The sequence below is a fragment of the Pelodiscus sinensis genome, chromosome 5 (genome assembly GCF_049634645.1).
Source record: "Pelodiscus sinensis isolate JC-2024 chromosome 5, ASM4963464v1, whole genome shotgun sequence".
NCBI lineage: Eukaryota > Metazoa > Chordata > Testudines > Trionychidae > Pelodiscus > Pelodiscus sinensis.
This window is the reverse complement of record NC_134715.1, coordinates 78,389,668-78,410,155: the sequence shown is the minus strand read 5'-3', so window position 1 is coordinate 78,410,155 and position 20,488 is coordinate 78,389,668. Positions and strand designations below refer to the sequence as shown.

The 20,488-nt window shown below is 42.7% G+C and overlaps 1 protein-coding gene across 5 annotated transcripts in view; it reads left to right on the top strand.

Annotated features, from left to right (window-relative positions):
- The first annotated feature begins 6,593 nt into the window (after positions 1-6,593).
- Positions 6,594-20,488, top strand: part of FAT1 (FAT atypical cadherin 1) — a 164,082-nt gene continuing 150,187 nt past the window's right edge. For 2 of the 5 annotated variants that reach the window (XM_075930345.1, XM_075930344.1), the window contains exon 1: positions 10,879-10,970. In XM_075930345.1, coding sequence (XP_075786460.1) covers positions 10,955-10,970 — 16 coding nt within the window. In that variant the 5' untranslated portion in view covers positions 10,879-10,954. Of the gene's footprint in view, positions 7,281-10,152; positions 10,308-10,877; positions 10,971-20,488 lie in introns of those variants that run through there. The other 3 variants (XM_006128452.4, XM_006128448.2, XM_075930342.1) reach the window with 3 other exon arrangements.

Genomic DNA, 20,488 nt, shown 5'->3' with positions numbered 1-20,488 from the left:
TTGGAGATTTGAAAACTGAGAGGGATGATGCTGCCACATCTGCCTAGTATTTATCAGCAGATTACTGTGAAGGATCACAGGCCTCAAAACTGTGCTCCGGAATAGTGCTTAGACCACGACTGCCACCCAGCAGTTCACTCCATAATTAGGGAAGAGTCCAGGAAAGGACTAGCTTGCAGAGAGCCTCACCACAAAGCTTCCAATTGGAAGAAACAGCCCTCAGATTGGCTAAGGAGTACTATATAAACCAGAAAATCATATCAGGAAGTTGTCTGAGCAATAGAGGAATCTTTGTGTGGCTACTACTGTTTCCTGCCAGCTCTCAATTCTTGCTTTCCCACCTGCTCCTAGTTCCCATCTTCCCATCCTAGACTCCTGTCTACTCCCAGTCTTGCTCCAAGCCCTTGCTCCTCTGCTCACCCTTACATCGTGTCTGGCTCTGGCCTTCTGTTGTATAGCTGCCACCGTCTTTGCTTCTGTCCCTCTGTTCTGACCACTAGGCATAACAGCCCATGTCCCTGTCATTGCAGCTACACATTGATTTGCCAGCCCCAGAACACAGAGAACAATAAGATGAATGGCATTACAAAAACCAGTGGACCTATCAGAATTCCAGGTTGTTCATGCTACAATGAACAATGCCACAATGTAGGCCCAGGCTTGTGCCAGAAGAAGGTTGATGGGGAAGAGTGTTATGTTCTTAAGCAGGTTCCTATTTCCAAAGCCCAGTGCACTTGTTCCCTAGTTGTTGGCTGGTACTTAAAGGAAATCTGTACTTAAAGGAAATCTGGAAATGCAGTGAATGGCCACTGCAAGGCCAGGTGGCATTTGAGTAAGGGATACAATGTAGGCTTCCCAAATTTGCTGTTAAGGAAAATTAACAGCTGGCTTTTCAGATCAGTTAGTTCTCTTTGTTAATAAAACAGAGATTATACAAAGATTTTGGTTGTCCTAAGGTCTTTGGGTGCATCTAAACAGCACGCTTAACTCGAAATAAGCTACACAATTTGCGTTACGCAAATTACATAGCTTATTTCAAGTGTATTTTGAAATAACTCACTATTCCCAATTGCCCCTTAACCCTCATGGAATGAGGGTTACCGGGACGTCAAAATGAACTACCAGTTATTTTGAAATCTATTTTGAAATAATGGGCTGCTTAAATAGAAGTGGAATAGCTATTTCGGGATACTTCAGGTATCCTGAAATAACTCTGCTGTATAGACTTATCCTTTGGGTAGTTGCAGTTCAACCAAAAAAACCCCAAACAAACAAACAAAAAACCTCTGGGACATTATACCTTTTCTTGTAACCCTACCAAAGACATCTTTATTACTAAATCTGGGTACGTTTAATACAGTAGGACTCCACCAAGAGCTAGAGTCCAGAGAGTCTAATGTTTGAGTTGCTTCCAGTACTTGTCTTCAGACTCTTAGTACACATGACATACTACCAAACAGCTGTGAGGGCTTTTGCATTTCACGGTATTCATGGTGATATATGATTAGTTATTTTGACAGTCTCTCTTTGAAAAGCCTTTATAAGTGCTATAAAATAGTAACTACATCAAATATTTGTGTTATTTTTACATTGTGTAAGTTCCTTGGGTATAATTTCAACAGAAAGGTACATTATGAAAAAAGAAAATATTCCTACCAGAATACCGTCAGCTAAAGGAGTATAACTATTGGCACAGATTTGTATTGGCCCTGCAAAGCTTTGTTTCAGGAGGGGAAATACCTGTTTACTTATGAATGTGTGCTTCCCCAAATCACATCTTTCTCATGGGGGTAAGTGAAGGTGAAGGGTTGTTCCACTCTATTAGGTCTGTGGAGAGTCGCAGCCAGGAATTACACAGAAGTTGAAGCTTTTTGTCCCTTAATCCTGGACCTGTAAGGAAGGGAAACCAAAAGCCAGGTTGCAGTGAAGAACTGCTAAACCCTTCCTGCTGTCCCACGATAAGACTGTTATAGAGCATCTTTTCCCAGAGTGAGGGGAACAAAGGGATGGTTAAGCTACTGATGTTAAATGGGGGAAGAGAATAGGTCTAGATCACAACTTGTACCAACTAACATCCCCTCTTTTTCTGCTTCTCTTTTGAGGGCATAAGTGGGATTTACATGGTACATAGGGTCTGCACTGGAGTGAATTTCACCCTCAACATATCACTTCATACATAACTGACTCTGAACTTGCTGGAAGTTGTGCAAGTTCTGAAAAGGTATATTAGCCCTTTGCCCTAGAGGCTCACAGTTTTACAGACAGTTATTGATACTTGATTATTCCTGGAGGCTCAGGCTATTTTGATGTCCAGAAGTACCGTTTATCATCTGCACTTTGTGTGACAATTGCCACCTTTTGTCTTTGAGATCATGCTACAATTATTCTTGCCTTTGTCATCTTCAAATCGGATACAATTCAAAGTGCTGATTTTGATCTTTAAATCTTCATGTAGTGTAGGTCCTTCTAGCCTGAGTGACTGCAACTCTCCCCAGGTACAATCGCAACAGTTGAAAGATCATCTGAAATGCCTGAGAGCAGTCCTTGGATGTAAATATCTGGGGGAGGGTGGCAAGGTAATTCTGCAGACCTTTGACTTTAGCTTTTATAGGAGATCCATCAGAACTCTAATTTGTTAACTATAGAGTAAAAGGCTCATTTGTGTGCCCAGAATTTTGCCTGAGGTAGGTTGTTGGGATCGTAAAGAAGGTGTTCTGATTATTGTATTTAGAAATATTATTTCGGAGTTTCTGCTCCTTTTTATGACGAGTCAATTTTTGTTGTCAGTTGCTGGCAGCTCAGTGTTGAAAATGTTATTAGCTATATCTTAGTTGCTGTAAATGGGCCCAGAATTTTAGACAATGGGTGTTTGTTTCCTTTTTAAAAAAATAAATCTAAGTTCCACTATCTATTGTTAACAATACTAAGTTTCATAGCTAAAGCTTAATCTATTATGGTGACCTTTACAAAGGCTTGGTCACATTCACTGATCAGGTTTGTGATTACCTAGTCCAGAATATTCTTTGCTACAAAATGCACTATGCCAAAGGTCTTTTAAAGTACTCGTCATATCTCCTCTCCCAGACTTCTCAGTGTTGCATACAACATTCTCAATGTTGTAGCCATAGGCTCACAGGTTTCAGACTGATCTTTTCAGAGACACCCTGTCATGTTTCATATTTTCACTATGCATTGGTGCCTGTATTTTGAATGCTCTCCTATCTGTCTCATTAGTGGGTTCAAGAAATATCATCATAATATACCAATTTTCTCTTGGATAACATGCTAAAAATCACCCTGTAAAGAGGACATCGTTTAAATATGATGCTGTGAAATATAATTGTTTCATAGACATTATCTGTAAGACTGAAATATCAAAAAGAAGAAAAAACATCAAATGAAAATGGAATATTGAATATTGAATAAATCACCTTGCAAAATGACTTTGTCAGTATGGATCATTATCTTAAAAACCTATTACAAAAGATCATAAAAATTATACACATAATAAAAACTTACAAACACCAATGATTCAAGCTGCGAGCTTGAACTTTTTGTTTTTCTTGAGTTGATGAATATCAGCACCCAATGTGTGAAAGTGACTGTGTGTCTCCTTTGCTTTCTATTGTAACTCTCTCTCAATCACACAACATAGTGTGGATTTGGGGATGGGGGTAAGATTGTTCTATGAGTAGCAGTAATACTCACCTAAATCTCAATCGTTCTAAGTTCTGAATTTCTAGACCTTTATAGCATCCCCTAAGAGATGTTCAGTGCCCCAGCTTGCATGGTCATTGTTTAATCAACCAGCAAGTGAAAGTCTCCAAAATCTGGGGCCTTAGAACCTGAATTAAAGCCTAGAAGGCTAGCCTACCAACCATATTAACCAGTCATTATATTACCCATAAAAACCAGCCAACAATATATGTAATAGTCAGCTTTAAATTACTGAACTATAGTAAGACTTGGAAAGATTAGATTTTTATTGGTAATTGTTGACAAACTTCAATTACATTCGACTCACACAAATTGATGAGAAAATAGTTCCATCAATAAATGAAAATTTCAGATAGGCAAAGTAAGCAAAATACTGCTTAATAATATGTTAGCTTTTGATTTAAGAATATTTATCTCATACACTGTAATATGTTGACACTTTAAGAGTTTATAGTTTTAGTTTTCAATCCCAATGTCTGCTGCTATTAAATAATTTCTGTCTGACTCCCTCCATAAGTTCCTGTAACTGTGAAAATTTTGATAAATAAGATCCATGATTTTGCCCATCTGTGAAAATTTAAATTGATAAAAAATCAGAACAAAATGGATATTATTAATTGAAACTATAAAAAAACTGAAAATCAAATTCTGCCAAGACTTGCTATTATTCAATTTTGACATTCCTGGTGACCACACAAACCACTCAAGTGGGAAAGGCCTATGTAGAAATCAGAGCCCCCAAACTGAATTATAGTCTTGAAATTCAAAATGTGGTTGTATTTATTTAATATAATATATAAATGTGACAGTTTAATCCAATTGAGGAAGTAAGCAATTTATGTGAAGAAGAAACAAAGTGCTCAGTCTTAGAATAATATGAAATGAGGAGTAAGATGATGAATTATCCAAATTTGAAAAACCCTTTCCCTTTTAACCAACCATTGAGGTAGCTTCACTTCTGTTTCACCAGAGAGGCTTATAGCTCCCTTGCAGTATTTCCATACTCCTCCAGTGTCCAGCTCTCCTCATGACCACGTAAAGAAAGAATAAGAATGATCACTAGCAATGAGGCCTAGCTCAGGAACAGGTGGGAACAGTTGCAAAGTCTTATGTGGGTTAATTTTTTATTCACATCCAGTGAAGTTGATGTACAGGGAGTACAATGCCCTCTGTACTTCTTAAGCTCCATATAGCCAGGAGATCCACTGGCACGGATGACTGACAACTCTTGATAGTGGGGGGGCACAGTTTAAAGGTTTGGAGTGCATGTGCAAGCCTGGCCTTAGGGCAAAGTGAGCAAGGCAGTTGTCTTGGCCTCCGCGCCTTCAGGGCTCCGCTCTGCCCAGTACCTTCCCACCCGGCCACTTACTCACTGTCGTGGCTGGGAGCTCCCTGGCAATGCAGTGCAGCCACTGTCAGCATACCACCTTGGGCCCCACAAACTCTTTGTCCAGACCTGGGCATGTGAGTACCCCACAAATTGCCCCTGCTCCCTTTCTCACTCCCCTGTACCACTTGCACCACTAGCCTCCCCACCACCTCATTCATGGCTCTTTCCCTGCTTACTTCTCTCATCTCTTTCCTGCTGAGGGAACAGCTCCAGCTTGAGTGAGCACCAAACATCTCAAGTAACTGCTGCTGCAGGTGAAAAAGAGATGAGACTCAGAGGGCTTATCTGTGCCCCTCTCTCTTCCCTGATCCTAGCGAGGCTCAGTAGAAGTGCTAGGTGTTGATTTCTTTCCTAAACACTCCTCCCTCTCTGCCACGCTCAGTACAACTGTCCCCTAGCACAAATGGGGGGGGGCATTTGCTCTCATGTGACCCCATTAGCTCTGGTCTGCTGACACAGCATCCTGTATCTTGGAGCATACTCAAAGTCACCTATGTAGTTCAATATAGCTGACTAAATTTGAGACACCTGAGTTGGACTACAGGTGGGGCTACAGCTCCATTTTTTTCAAAGATACTAGTAACCCCAGTGGCTTGAGCGTGTGGGGCTTTACAAAAGGGGGCTGTAGATGAGATTCCAGTCTATATGCGTGGGAACCCTTCCATTGACTTCAAGTGGCTTTGGATCAAGTTTGTAAAGTAAAGCTCCTAACTTGTAAAGTGACTGAAGCTCCTTAGGGTTAGGGATGAAAGATGCTCTATAATGCTATGTTGCACTTTTACTCCATCATCCACCTGAGAATCTCAGAGCGCTTTACAAATTTAGTCTCACAACACCCCTGTGAGGTTACTAAGTAAGCATTACAGTAGGAGCAGCAGTGACTGCTCTAGTCAAAGTTTCACAGGCCATGTCATTCTGTTTCATATGTCCTGAAATTGTGACACCTCCCCCCCCCCCCCCCCCCCCAGTTACATGCAACTTTCTGAAATGTTAACCTTTGGGGCTGAAATTTTCCAGTCTGGCTTCTGCTGGAGGCTGAATCTTTTTGTTTTAATGGATGAGTAAATCCGTGTATTTATTTGATTATGGACAGAGTGGGAGAAAAGCATACCTTCTGCATGTTCTAACCCCTGCCCCTTTTATCTGCACAGATCTAGCGCCAAAAGATCTGCGGGGAGGGGGGTGGAATGTATCATCATAACCCTTTTTGACTGTCCTGCTGGCAAATGGCCTGGAGTTGATCCAGGTATGACCTGCTGAAAATTGCCCCCGGTGTATGTGCAGTACCCTGGGGCTGGGAGGGGGTGGGTAGAGCTTGCGAGGAGTAAACGAGCAGAGCAAAGTCGCAGCTCCAAGGTTTATAAGGGGAAATCTGCCACTCCAGGGCTGTAGTGCAGAGGCTGAGGGAGGGGGCGATAAAGGAGGAAGCGCTTTGGGAAGGGGAACGGCACCAGTCTACACTTCTCCCGCCAAGAGGAGCTGGAGCGGTGACAGCGGAGTCCGACTCTCAGGCCAGGAACTGAGACCCGGGACGCGTCGGCGCTGAGTGCTCCAGGAAAGGCAGCGGTAGCGGCAGCGGGGCGCGTCACCTGCTGTCACACACTGGCTCAGGAAACGCTGCGAGCCGTGGTGGGAGGGAGGCTCCGGCTCAGGTGCCTGAGAGCCTCCGCTGTGCCGAGCCAGAGGCAGAGATCCGCCCCCAGGGAGCCGCGGGGGCCAGGGTAGGAGGACTGGCTGCCGCCGCCGGAGAAGCCCTTCATTCCAACGCGTGGAAGAGGGAGGGGACGGCGCTCCAGCGAGCAAGGGCCAAGAGCGAGCGAGCGAGGGAGAGGAGAGGGAGTGAGTCAGTGATCTACTGCAGCTCGCGCTCTCGCTCCTGAGCTGCTCAACTCTCCCCACTCTTTGCCTGGACATGTCTTGACAAACTTGGATCCTTCGGTCCCTGGCTTTTCACTCCCCCCCCTTCAAGTTTCAAAATCGGATGGGTACAAGACGAAAGGCGGCCATCGGGGTATGGGCACTGGAGCTGGATTTGCTACGCGTTGGAAGAACGGAAGGGAGGCAAAAGTTAATACTTTAGGAGCCTGACTTTTTTATAATTAAGCAAAGAGTACGGGGATCAACTCAACTAGAGTGGACTCTGGGGGAAAGAGTGTTAAGTCCAGCTGGTCTGGTGAGTTCTCTGTTTATTTTCCCTGGATTTTTAAAAAATCATTAAATGTGTTTATTTATGCTCTCCCGGAGCATATATGGAAATATTTACGCTCCTCTAGTTTAATGAAATAGACACTGCTGTGTTTGTATGGCTAATGTGGGTGGGTATATATATACCCTGCGTATACCTGTTTTGATTCCTCTAAACATACATGCATATATTTCCCTCCCTTGTTAGAGACAGAGATATATAGACAGATCAGTCAAACCCCGTAAAAAAACCAGAGTCAATTCAAGAAGGATTGTTGCAAAGATGTTCTACTGGGTTTTGCATATAACTTGTTTTAGAAATGGTGCCTTTGGGAAGGAGAGCAAGGGGTCCGGGACGATGTATTGTGGTGCAGCGCCCTCTAGTCCGCACACTGAATATAGCGGCCCCCCCTCCAGGCTGCCAAGTTCAGCATTGTCCGGAGACACCAGGGATCCGGAGGAGTCCCCACTGCCCTCTTATCTCGCTGTTCCCTGCTCCGATCTGTCTAGACTAGGTTGCGGGGTCTTTGTGTCCGCATGACTCGTGCCCCTCACTTTACAATCATTTCCACCACCTACTAAAAAAAGCAAAGGACGTATTTATACGTGAGTCGATTTCTTCTGATCCGGTCCTGAATGCATGAAGATTTAAGTCACAGAATGCGCAGGAATCATTAGGACTCCCAATGATGCCGCATTGATTGACTTATTTGGCCCGGAAAACCCGTGCACGGCGAAATGCGTAATAAATGTGCTCCTCTAATCTTCCTCTCGCCCTGTGCTTGAGTCCTGTGGCGATGTACTCCGGCTCCTTCCAGGCAATTAGAGTTCTCAGTGAGGCTGCCTAGTCAGAATTCCCCAAACAAATGTTTGATCGTTATTAAGCGTTTATCATTTATTAATGAATGAAGATCACTCCGAGGAATATTTGACCGTATTAATCTTTAATGTTATTTACATGTAAACACCAGGACGATACCATTTTAGGTTTACCCCCAAATGGGTACTTTATTGGTAGCATTTGCTATTTCAAGGAATGTGTAGGAGGTACATCAAAGGGACTCTTTTTAACAACACAGCGCCTTATAGCTAACGCGCAGTCCAATTTCGTCAACACTGTAAAAGATAAGGGAGATCTCAGATGCACTCAGGTAGCCGCATTTTACATCATCTACGCAAACAATTTGGCCAATCCCACCTATAGCTGTAGTTACGATTTTCTATCTCAGCGAGCAGTGATGTTTTTGTGTATGCATATTAAGTTTCATGGTGCTGTTTACTAAACCCCAAATTTAAACTGTCAGAGGATATGTTAGTCCATTTCTGGAAAAAAAAAGCCAAAAACAAAAAACAAAAAAGAAGAAGAGTTCAGTGGCACTTTAAAGGCTAACGTTTATTTGGGCATAAACTTTCCTGGGTAAAACCCACTTTGTCAGATGCGTTGGACAAGAAAGCTTATGCCCAAATAAATTTGTTACCCTTTAATTGTAGATTGTTACTCCAGTTAAATGCACCAGCGAGCGCCCAGCTTATCATTGTGTAAAAGTCCACTTTCAATGGAGCAACAGGATTCTCTTTGAATGCCCCTAGTTATTTATTTTCCCCTTTGCATAACTTGTTAGAGACTTTCAAGTACACAGCTACAGAGTAAATGATGACAATTAAATTGAGGTGGGGGCCATGAAGTACCTGATCTGAGATTTTTCTTCCCCTCCCAAAAAACATCCTCCCTGCCCTTACTGGAGACCTCCATATTGAGAACAATTTCTTTGAATTAAAGCTCCCATGATGCTTCTTCTTTTAAAACCCCTAAACACTTGTCCCCAAGGTTGAAGGTAGAAAAAGCGAGAGGCTGAGCGATTCTTCTTGCTCTCTACAGTAGTAATTTTACTGTGGCTACTCCCGTGAGTAAAGAGTGCAGGATTTGGTCCTGTGTCGCTCACATTTTGGATTTGCTAATCTTTCTGCACAAGGTTTTGTTTGGGGGTATCTTTTGACTTCTTGCCAGGTGTTTACTGATTTCCAGACTACTGTTTTAAGAGTTCTGTTTTTTCAAGTTTTAAATAAGCCGTCCAGTAAAATAACTGTACACAGTGAAATGCAAAACGGTCTCTGTCTTCCAAGTTGGTATTTTTGTCTTTTTCGTCTTTAATTTCTGGCTGGATAATGAGGAGGTTAGTGGTATTTGGGTTACAGGGCGTATATAATATGCATGCCACTTTCCAGAGCCGGAGTTTGCAGAGTTTAGGTTTTCTTACCCAGCTGTGCATACATATACCGGGGAAACACTCCCACTCGTTGCACTGAGAACTTTGTACTGTGTCTTGTGTTATCACTGGGGTTGATTCAGTTTTAGCCGGATTCCTTTTAAGGGTTGTGCAACAGGCAGGAAACTATAAAACAATTATAGTCCTGTAAATGAGACGGGATATATTTAAATGCCGATTGCAATCATGCCGGTTGATTTGAAACAGCAAACTCTGATAGTTTAATAACAAAAGAAAGGATCCCGGTTTTGAGTTTCTAGATTTGATATCATACTTCGCTCTGCTCATTTTTAAGCCTGCGAGTACCACCGAATCATGTGTTCCAAAAAGAACAACAATTAGCAGGCAAAGGTTAAGTTTTCACTGCCTCTGCTTTGTCACAGAAAGCTTTTCTTTTTAAACAAAACAAAACAAAAAACCAGTGAATTTGGTCCTGCCACCGAGGAGAGATAGTGGATCTTTTGATGTGAAGGGTATAATAATTTAGGAGCCAGATGGTTGGGAGCCCTGGAGTCTCTGGAAGTGTGGTTTAGGTTTTCATGCCAGAGAAATTAGTTCCGGAGGGAGTTGTGGTGGCAGGCCTGGCCTGCGGAGGAATATAGCAAGGCAGAGTGCAGCGGCTTGGGAGAGGGGGAGAGCGCCAGGGAAGGCGGCGAAGGGGAGAAAGGGACGGAGTCGGGCTGGTCACCATGCAGCGCTGGGCGCCTACGAAGCCCCACCATAAATTTCCTCCCAGGCGGCAATGAGAGGTGAAGCGCAGGCTCTCGCGGCCTCTTGGGGAAACTTTGCGGCGAGTTGGAGGAGTGGGGCAGAAGTTTGGGGCTGGGTGCCGGAGAGAAAGGAGCCGGGGCTGCCGCCTGCCTCGGGCTCTGCTCCTGCTCGCACGCCGCCCGCAAAGGCTACAGCCCGGGGCGGCAGGGGGGGGGGCAAAGTCCTGCAAAGTTGGACAGGGAGTTCGGGGGCAAGAAGGGAGGGGGGCGGTGACTGGGAAGGTGCCCGTAGGGAAACCCCCCCACACCTCCTGCCTGCAAGGTTGATTGCAGCAGCCGCTCGCTTGCTCCTCCTGCCTCACCCGGTGAGCGTGGTGGGGGCGCGGGGCTAGGGGGCGGTGAGCGCCGACGTGAGCAGAATAGTAAGTCTTGAAGCGAGCGTGGAAACAGGCTTGGCGCGGCGTTATTGTCCTGCATCCATCCGCTACACCCTCTAATCAAAGCCGCCACGATGGAGGGGTGGGAGGAAAAGACCTGGACGGGTTAAACCTGCGCTCATGAGCCTTCTTTTTCTTGCATGGCTTCGTCAGGCCACGCTGTCTCTGAAACTGAGCGGAACACTTTGAAAGTTCTTCTCCCATTCTCCCCCCTTCCAGTTATGTTTTAGACTACAGACTCTTGGTGGCATGGTGGCTGTTTCTGGTCAGTTCATTATTCAGCTACTGCTTGTCTCGGTTAAATGCTTGTAAAGGGGGCTTGTTATTACGAGTTTAAATGAGGAGAGAAGTATTCAGAGACTTCCCTGTAATTTCGCCTGCGGGATTCTAGTAAATTACGCCTAGGAAGAGAGGAGGTGATAATTTTGTACCCTGAAGGAAAGGTGTCTATATGCATTATGCATTTAATGGCCCGTTGTAAATTTAATATCCTGGTAGACCCAGGAAGATTTGAAATGAATACATATCTCCAGCTTATTTTCTTCTTTGTGCTTTTGCAATGTATCCACCATTGTTTGTCTCTTGAATTCCTTTGAAATTTAAAAGAGCAAAACGTGCACAGAAGATCTCCAGGTTCCTGATTTTGTGCCCCAACCCCCCATGTTTCTAAAATCCTTTGCCTGAAATTCTTCATTAGGCATTTATGTTTTTAGTAGGGACACGAATAAGTTTTGAAGCTCCACTCCAACAATATACTTTTTAAAAATAAAGAACCAAAACTTACCATCTGCTTATTATAGCTACAACTTTGACCACTAAAATAAGCAGAACTATTAGCAATGCCACTTATTTTAGGGGAATTTCTTAAAACCTATTATTCTGCCCTTTGATATGTTCAAATATTAACGGTACATGATTTAACTTACTATATTAATAGATATAGGGATGAACACCTACATTCATTTTTATAGTTACTATATTTACTAAGCATACAGCTCTTATATTTATATATGCAAGTCTAAATATTGATTGAAACTTCATCCATCACTACTGTTTTGTCCTTTCATTTCTTGGGTTTTTTTGTTTGTTTTTTGTTTTTATTTTATTTATTTATTTATTTTTAGATTTTATTTTTAAAAGAGAAGAAGTAATAAGAGTCATTTACCCCATGTCTAATAACTTCACTTCAAGAAAAGCTTTTTAGGGCCCTATTCTGCTCCCATAGAGAGTCAGTGGCAAAACTTCCACTGACTTTTATGGAAGAAAGAAGTGCAAAACTTCATAGCAAAATCTTAAAAACAAAGCAGAATTAACATTTTACCCCTCAGATGAAGTGGTTTGGTCACAAAAAGTTTCAAGATAATCACTTGTTCCATTTAGACTTAACACTTTCACAGTATTGCTTGGGAGTTTTCTGTATATTGTAATTAAGAAAAGCATTTTATGTGTATTACACAAGAGATGATATGGGAACTCATTGCAATTTTCTCTTGTGAAACTCATTAACAATAACTGCTGATTAAGAGTCTTTTAATGATAAGAGTATCATTACATCAGTTTTCCACTGTTATATATGAAGATAAGAAAGTTACAGAGCTGTTTTGGCATGGTAAGCAGTTTGAGACATAATAAAGATTAAAGTCTCCCTTTCCTGGAGTAAGGGTTCAGTCTCTCAACCATTACTTAAGCAAATATCCACTACTCATACAGAACTTCTAAATTCATTCTATGTTTTCTTGTTGCCTGTTGTGGGTTTCAGAGAATATGTGAACTACTTAAGCCAGGTCTTCACTGGTTGCTCTAGAGATCAATCTTCTGGCATTCTATTTATTAGGTCTAGTTAAGACCTGCTAAATTGAAAACTGAGGGCAGCTCCTCATAGTCACAAAGAGTAAGGGAAACTGATGTGAGCATCTGCTTCCGTCGGCCTCCTTCTGTGAAGACGGTGCCAAGCTTGGCTTAAGGTACCTTAACCCGACCAAGTGTAGGCCTGGCCATAAAGTAGTTAAGCCAGTGGTTACCAACCAGTAGATTGGGATCTACTGGTAGATCTTGTAGCTTATGACAGGCAATCAATCCTGACTGGTTTGATCAAGAGGCTATCAAGTGCCAACACTTTAGCTGCCCCTCTTCCCACTGCTGCTCATCTCCTGCTCTTTGCCTTGGAGCTGCCCCCATCCCTAGAGCCTCCTGCTTGCTCTGCAGAGCAGGGAGGGGAGAGGAATGGACACAGATGTCAGGGTGTCTCATCCCAAGCCCTGTACCCCTCTTTCCCTATATTCTATCTCCACAGAATGGATGGGGGTTACAGGGCTTGGGATAGAGGGATGAACTCTTACTCCAGGAAAGGGAGGCTTTAATCTTTATTATGTCTCAAACTGCTTACCATGCCAAAACAGTTCTGTAACTTTCTCATCTTCATATATAACAGTGGAATACTGATGTAACGATACTCTATCATTAAAAGAGTCTTAATCCCAAACCCCTACCCCAGTCATGAACCCCCTCTCACACCCCCAAGCCTCTGTCCTAGCCCTTAGTTCCTTGGACCCAAATTCCTTTACAGAGCCTGAACCCCTTCCTGCACTCCAACTCCCTACCCCAGGCTCAGCTCAGAGCCCTTGTCACACTCCAAATCCCTGAGCCCAAGACCAGAGCCCATGTCCTAACCTGCTGCCCCTGCCTGGTGAAAGGGAGAGAGGGTGGGGGAGGGAGGGAGAACGGAGTGAGCAGGGGTAGGGCCTGGGAGAAGGGGCACAAAGGGTTTGAGGTAGATCCTGGATTGTGCTTAAATTCAAAAAGGTTAAAAGAGGTGCTTAAAAAGGTTGGAGATCACTGAGTTAGGCAATAGGTCACTTTCAGGGATTTAGTAAACCAAAATGTTTAGTACATATAGGGCTTGTGTTTACCCACAAGTTGAAAGTATTAGGTTAATCTTCACAACAATGTGCATTTTCCAAATAACTTTCTGGCTTTAATAAAATAACTCAACTGTAAACTTTCATAATGTGTTAATATTTTAATATAAATCCTCCCCCACCCATGTTCCACAAAACTAGTGTCAGGATGTTAACCTAAAACATGACTCCCCTTTAAATAGTCACAGTCTAATATGGAACATCAGAATTATAAGTAATTTTACAGAGAAATGAAAGTATAATAATTATTATATTGGCAGGGCTCCTATAAACTCATTGTCTTTGTCTCCCTCTTCAGGCTTCACAGCTGAGGCGTGTTCATGCAAGCTCTTACTTAAGTAGTATGTTTCTGAGTGAGTGAGGTTTTGCAGATTTATATCCCAGAAATGTACAAATACTACTAGCCAGAGCTGGGTTGATGTTAATTTGTGATGTTGGTGCATAAAGATGTTTTGACTTGTTAAGGTAGTGTATAAATTAAAAGTTGTTGATTTAAGTGTATATGCATGTATATTTACATTTATTTATCTGTGTATAAATATACACTAGGGATGTAAAAGTGTAACTGTTTAAATGGTTAACTGATAAGCTTCAGCTTCCATTATGGTTACATGCCGGCTCTCCGGAAGTGTGGTCAGTAGCTCCTGCTGGCCCTGCTCCTGGGTAATCGGCTGTTACCCTGCGCTGTGGCCATGCAGTATAAAATTTATACAGGCCGTCTTCGCTATAATTCCAAGATATGTTAAAAATAAAAAACTTGGACTTATAGCGAAACAACTTAAAAGAGGGGAATTTTTTTCCCACGGCTGACTTCTATTTTCACAGATTGGGATGTGGGGTTTTTTTGGGGGGGCGGAGGGGGGGGGGGTTGCATGCGACTTAAGAGCAGGGAATGGGAGGATTTATAATGCATCAGTTCCTAGAAATGTCAGCAACTTTAGAGCGGAATGGATGTATACCGGGGCAACTTATAGCAGGGATGCCCTGTATTGTAGAGCCTGTAGTGCAGCCACCGCACACTGGCTCCTGGCCCCACTCTCAGGGAGCTGGCTATACTGTGGGCTCTGCAGTATAAAGCTTATATATAAAGCCCTCAGCATGTTTAACCATGCAGCTGCTAGGATTTTTAGCAGTAACACGGTTACATTTTTAAACAATGTTTTACATCCCTAATATACACACACAATATTGATTCCCACTCTATTGGAAACTCATGGGAAAATCTCAGTAGAACAAAACATGGAAAATACTATAGAGCCCAAATTTACATTGGCAAAAGAACGTACTAGAAACATTTCTTGAGTATCCAAAACTCACGTTGAAGTTTCCCTGTAGACATAGAACAAACTGCTAATAAGAAAGTAACTAATCCTGTTGTCATTTATGCATATAGATACTTTAGTTCTGTGTGTAATCCCATTGAACTCAACTGGATAGTCTTGTGAGTAGATGGTAGTTAGTATTGTGCTTAAGACACTGAAGTAGGGCTCAGGAAATCTGTATTTTAATTCCTGTTTCTTTCACAGTCTTTGTGTGTAACTTTGGGCATACCTCTGTGTCTAAGTTCCACACAGAGGTGCATGTAGGGGAGAGGCATGTGGGTCACATGTTCCCTGCATATTTGCTGCTTGGTTTGTTCGGAACATGCTCACACTAACAGAGCATGCTCAATAACACTGGTGAAGCTAGCTTCCCTTACTCTAGTCTTCTCCCCTCCCCCATACTACCTACTATAAAAAGGAAGGTTGTCTCTGGTTCCCCATGTAAAAAATGGGGACAATTAAACTTCCTTTGTCTGTCTTACATAGTCCCAAGCTCTTTTATGTTGTAACTGCCTCTTACTTAAGTGGGGGGTGGGTGGGTGTGGCACCTCGGTTATAGTCTCCAGGCATTACTGTAGTATATAAAGGTAAATTGTGTACGTTTGTGAAATATTGGTGCCCAGTTTAATTCAGTGACTTACAGCTAGTGGTGGAGCAAACTAGACCTAATTTTAGAAAATCATTCTTTCTACTGCTGTACGAATATTTACTAATTCTAAGTTGTCTCTTGTTATGTATGTTTTTTTTTGTATGAAATGATACAGCATCTTTGTCAATTGGTTAAGTCTCCTTTGTTGTAAAAAAGCTCCCACTATAGGAAAACAATTACATCATATATTTTAAAGATGAAATGTTGGGAAAAAATGTGAATTTAATTAATCATTTGTTCTCAATAGGAACTCAAAGAATGTTTGATTATGGCATTCCAGAGGAGTATACTGTGCATATGGCTATGATATTTAGTTAAACAGTTTTGCTATATTTTGAAAAAAAACAACTCTATGATTTTCCATTCTATTTCAGAGATAATAAAATCTTAGAGTTTAAAACATAGCTTTGGCTAAAATATTTCTTGAATGTAGTCATTTTGCTTCACTAAGAATGAGCTATAGTTGATAAAATACAGTCTGTTTTTATAAAGCATACATCACCTGACATCTTTACATTGTTAGATTTTTCCCCATGTAATCCTTTTGTTCATGGAATTAACATTTCATACCTTTGAATCTTAATCTGAAGATCACTATGTAATGATTATCTCAGATCTATTTACAATTTCCAATATCAGTCTAAATTATGTCACATACTGAAAATCCACATTTAGTAGTTCTGTCTCATTGGATTATTATTCTTTGTAACTGACAGAAGAAATTTGTCCAAGCTGCTATCCAGGGCTAGATTTTTTTTTTATTTATTTATTTTTACTGGCAGCCAGGCAATCATGATTTCAATATTTGTATACTGTTTAAAAATGACACACATTGTTTTTGAAGTTCCTGAATAAAATAAGGAATAAGTGCTTTAAAGTATGATATAATATTATTACATGTCACAGACTAATAATGATAGAATAGTTAAAATGCTAGTGGTAAGTCACATCTATTCAACATAGAATTCTTAAAAGTTTAATTTATTTTCATACATCCAGGATTCACTTTTTCAGTCAAAGTGATTAGATAAAGGTGAAGTCCATTTATGAATAGTTAGTTCTTTATGGAGGGAAAATGATCTTTCAGATTTAGGTACCATATTAACAAGTGGTGGCAAATTTAAGGTTGGCAGTAGTGTTGTTAGTAATGGAAACACAATTACCTTTCTAAAAAAACCCTCACAATATTATTGAGGGAGGAAAGGAGAAATTTGCATAATGACATGGAATATAAGACCTATCAAAGAGTGGTTTCTGAAAATTTTGCTTTTAAATTAAAAAAATCCTTCCTATTGGAAGAATTTAAAATATAATCTTAAATACAAAGACAAAATCAGATGCAGATTCCTTCCTCATCCTTTAATTCTAATAAATGGGCCAAACTGTGCCTTAATATGAAAATAACAACAAGCAGGCCCAAGAAATTCCACAAGGGTAAGTTTGCTGAGTTTCCATGAGATCATCTGGTCTATGGAGAAAGTTTAGGCAGGCCCCAGAGGAAAGAGGTTCGCTGATACAAAGGAAGGGAATTATTAGTGCCATGCATGCATGGGGTGCCCCTCTGTACTGCTGCTATGTGGAGACCATAATCATTAAACCTCCGCTCTGCTTCATTGCTTAGATACTAAGATGATCAGTGCTCCATAAATACCTTATTAGAAAGGGAGGTATAATCCTGTTTAATCAGTTAATCTGTTAAAGGTTCTGCGCAGGGGGGCCAGGCTAGACTGGAATGCCCCCGGCCTGCAGTGCTGCTGCTCCAGCTGGGCTGGGCCCACTGCAGATGGGAGTTGCTCTGGCCAGTCTGGAGTAGCCATCTGCCCGTTGCGGGCAGGGAACTCTTCCAGCCCCTGTCAGATAACTGTAATCTGTAAGCATTACCTGGTAAGAGTGATGCTTACCAGTTAACCTTTCACATCCTCATTGGAAATATGGATAAGCCATATACATAATATGGACAACTCTTCCATTCCTGTCTCTATCCATGCAAAATGGAGCATGAACAGCTTCAGTGAGGGGGTGAAGGTGACAATCCTTCATATATTTCTGTGCCACCAAAATCAGTGTCTGCTACATCAGAGCCCTCCAATTACAAAGCAGAGACAATTGAATTCCTTATATATGCAAATCACTTTTGTGAGAGAGGTTTTTGTTTAGTCTCTGTTGAATGTGTTTAAAAAAAAAAAAAGCGTAGTCATTTTATAACATGCTCTTTAGGACAATCTAATTGGCTTCTTATTGCTCTGAGTTTTAGAACTATTGACATTTTGTTTACCATTGTCCATGAGTAGGGTTACCAGATTTCTGCTAGCTTCATTCTGTGTCATTTTTTTTATACTGGTATTACCAAAGTGACATTCACATAAAGCAAGGGCATGTTGATTGTGTGTTGATTGTACATAACATTAACTATGAGAGATGTGCAGTCCCTCTGCGTCCAATCAAAGTGCTGCTATGGTTCAATCAGCTTACCCCTCAAATTCTAGGTACGTAAGCACAGTGAGCAAAACTAACCGATCTCAGGAGAACTGTCTTGGTTAGGACAATCTTGTCAGAGATGATGGAGGGCACCTCGTACAGCCTACTCACTAGCCTAGATTGCCCATTGCTGCTCTATGGCTTCATGGATCTAAGCCTTCAGTCTCACAGTTTTCAGGGACCATTGACTAATTGATTCGTGTCAGCCATTCTAACTTCCTGAATAAGCTATTTCTCTGAGTTGTCAGTGTGACATCTAGCTATGAGATGGACCAGCTTAGTTCTTGAGCTAGCTCAGGTGCTATAATATGTAAGGAAAGGAGGTAATGGAAGTTTGTCCTGTTTCAGAAGCTTGTTTGAGGGGAGCTGGAAAAAGAAGGCACCATTAGATGGACTTTGGAAAGAGACAGCAGGAGGGGATTGAAACTGCACTGGAAGGGGTGGACAAAGAAAAGGAGAGGGAGAAGAGAGTGATGAAGGGAAAACTCTACAAAGACAGAATTCACGTGGAGGGGAGGATCACATGAAGGAAAACAAGGGAAGAGTTACAGTGAAGAGTCAGTGTGCGCTGGAGAATGGGTGGAAAATAAGGAAGACATAGTATGAAAGATAAGAGAATCACAGAGCGAGAGAGAATAGTCAAATATAGGAGAGAAAATTAAATAGAGGAATTAAAAGGATAAAAAAGAAGAGATCTAAAATGTTTGTGTTTGTAATTTTGTTTCCGTATTTGTTGGTGTTTTCTTTGCAAATATCCTATATAATAGCCTATTAGGGGAAAGAAATGGGAAGGCTATTTGAGCATTTTCCAGACAAAAACAATCCAGTTTTTTCTCCCCTTTGTTCCCAGATTTATCAGAAAGTACATTACATCCTTGGCTGGAAGGTGAGAAGAGCAGCCCCCACAGCCTCTAATTATCTGGAGCATTGTCTATGGCAGATGTCTCCAAATTATTTGTTGAGGTTGTTTTATCATATTCAGTATTGTACCTTTGTGAAATCTAAATTAACAACACAAGGATCATTGTCCATCTTGTGTCTGTTTAAAAAAGCTATATATTTATTTTTTGCTACCAATTATTACTTAGCCTAAGGATGTCAAAGAAGAGAGTGTTAACGGGGTCGGTAACCTTTGGCACACGTGCCATAAGTGGCACGCAAGCCAATTTTGAGTGCCATGCGTGGCAGGAGCTCAGTCCCCTCCTTTCCTCCCCAACAGTGGCTGGAGCCTTGCGGTCACTGTGTAGTTACAGGCTGGAGAACCACCTACGGCTTCCTGCTGGAAGGGCGAGTCAGGGAGGGAGGAAGGCTTAGGCACATAGGGACCGGGGCGGCTCAGCAAGCAGAGCAGGTGGTATAACCCCACACTGAGTTCTGTGTCCCTGGGGATGCTCCTGCCCAGTCAGGGCATGCAGCTCTCAGGAGCTAAGGGGTTAACACAACACTATGGGCTCTATTCCCTGCTCTGGGAGGGGGCGGGATTGGAGCGGTTCTGGGCGGTTGGTCACAAGCTGCTGCTGCCTTTGTGTGGCGCTGCACTGCACCATGCTGCTCCCTGTGGGGTTGAGCAGGGGTAAGGAGCCCCTTCCCCAGCACTCTGCTGTGCATGGTCAGGCTGGAAACAGCCCCGAGCAGCCCCGGACTCTGCCTGCTCCAGCCCCAGAGCAGCAGCCTGCAGGTGAGGGGCGAGCCCTGGCAAAGGGTTGGCCAGGCAGGGAATTGACTTTGTCCCCTCCCCCAGTGCTGATCCTGGAGGGCTGAGAGTCCCAGGACTGTTGCCCGGCCAGCGTGCATGCTGGGGGCACCGGAATGTAGGGGTGGTGGGATGGTGAAGGAGGATGCAGGGACAGGATGGGCGGGGGCAGGGGTTGCACTGAGGGGGATGAGGTGATGTTCGGGATTAGGCTGCAGAGGGATCATGGGACTGGGGGGAGCAAGGCTGGAGCAGAGGAAATATGTGATGGGGGGGATACAATTTTACTTTGCAGAAGCTTCACTTTCCTTTACTCCCTACTTATTTGCCTCCCTCCCCAACTAGATACTTGGCTGCATTTTCACCCTCTCACCTTTTCTGCGTTACTCCCCCAGGCCTCAAACTCCCTCTGGTACTCCCACTCTATACCCTCTCCTGCCACCAAACTCCCTTCCAGACTCTGCTCTCTTCACCCCTCCTGGACCCCATTTCCCGCCCAGGTCCTGTATCCCTATCCTAGTCACTGACAGCCCTGTCCCACACATTGAACTCCTCATTTTGTTCCCACCTCAGAGCCTAAGGAGGTCCACAAAATCCACTAACTCCGGAATCCCAGAAGGGTAAATCTGGCCTATGGGATGCCCTGAATCTCAGTCCTCCCTGTCCCTTACCCTCACCCCATGGGGGAAAAGTGCCAGAAGTGTGAGGTGTCTCAGTTGGGGG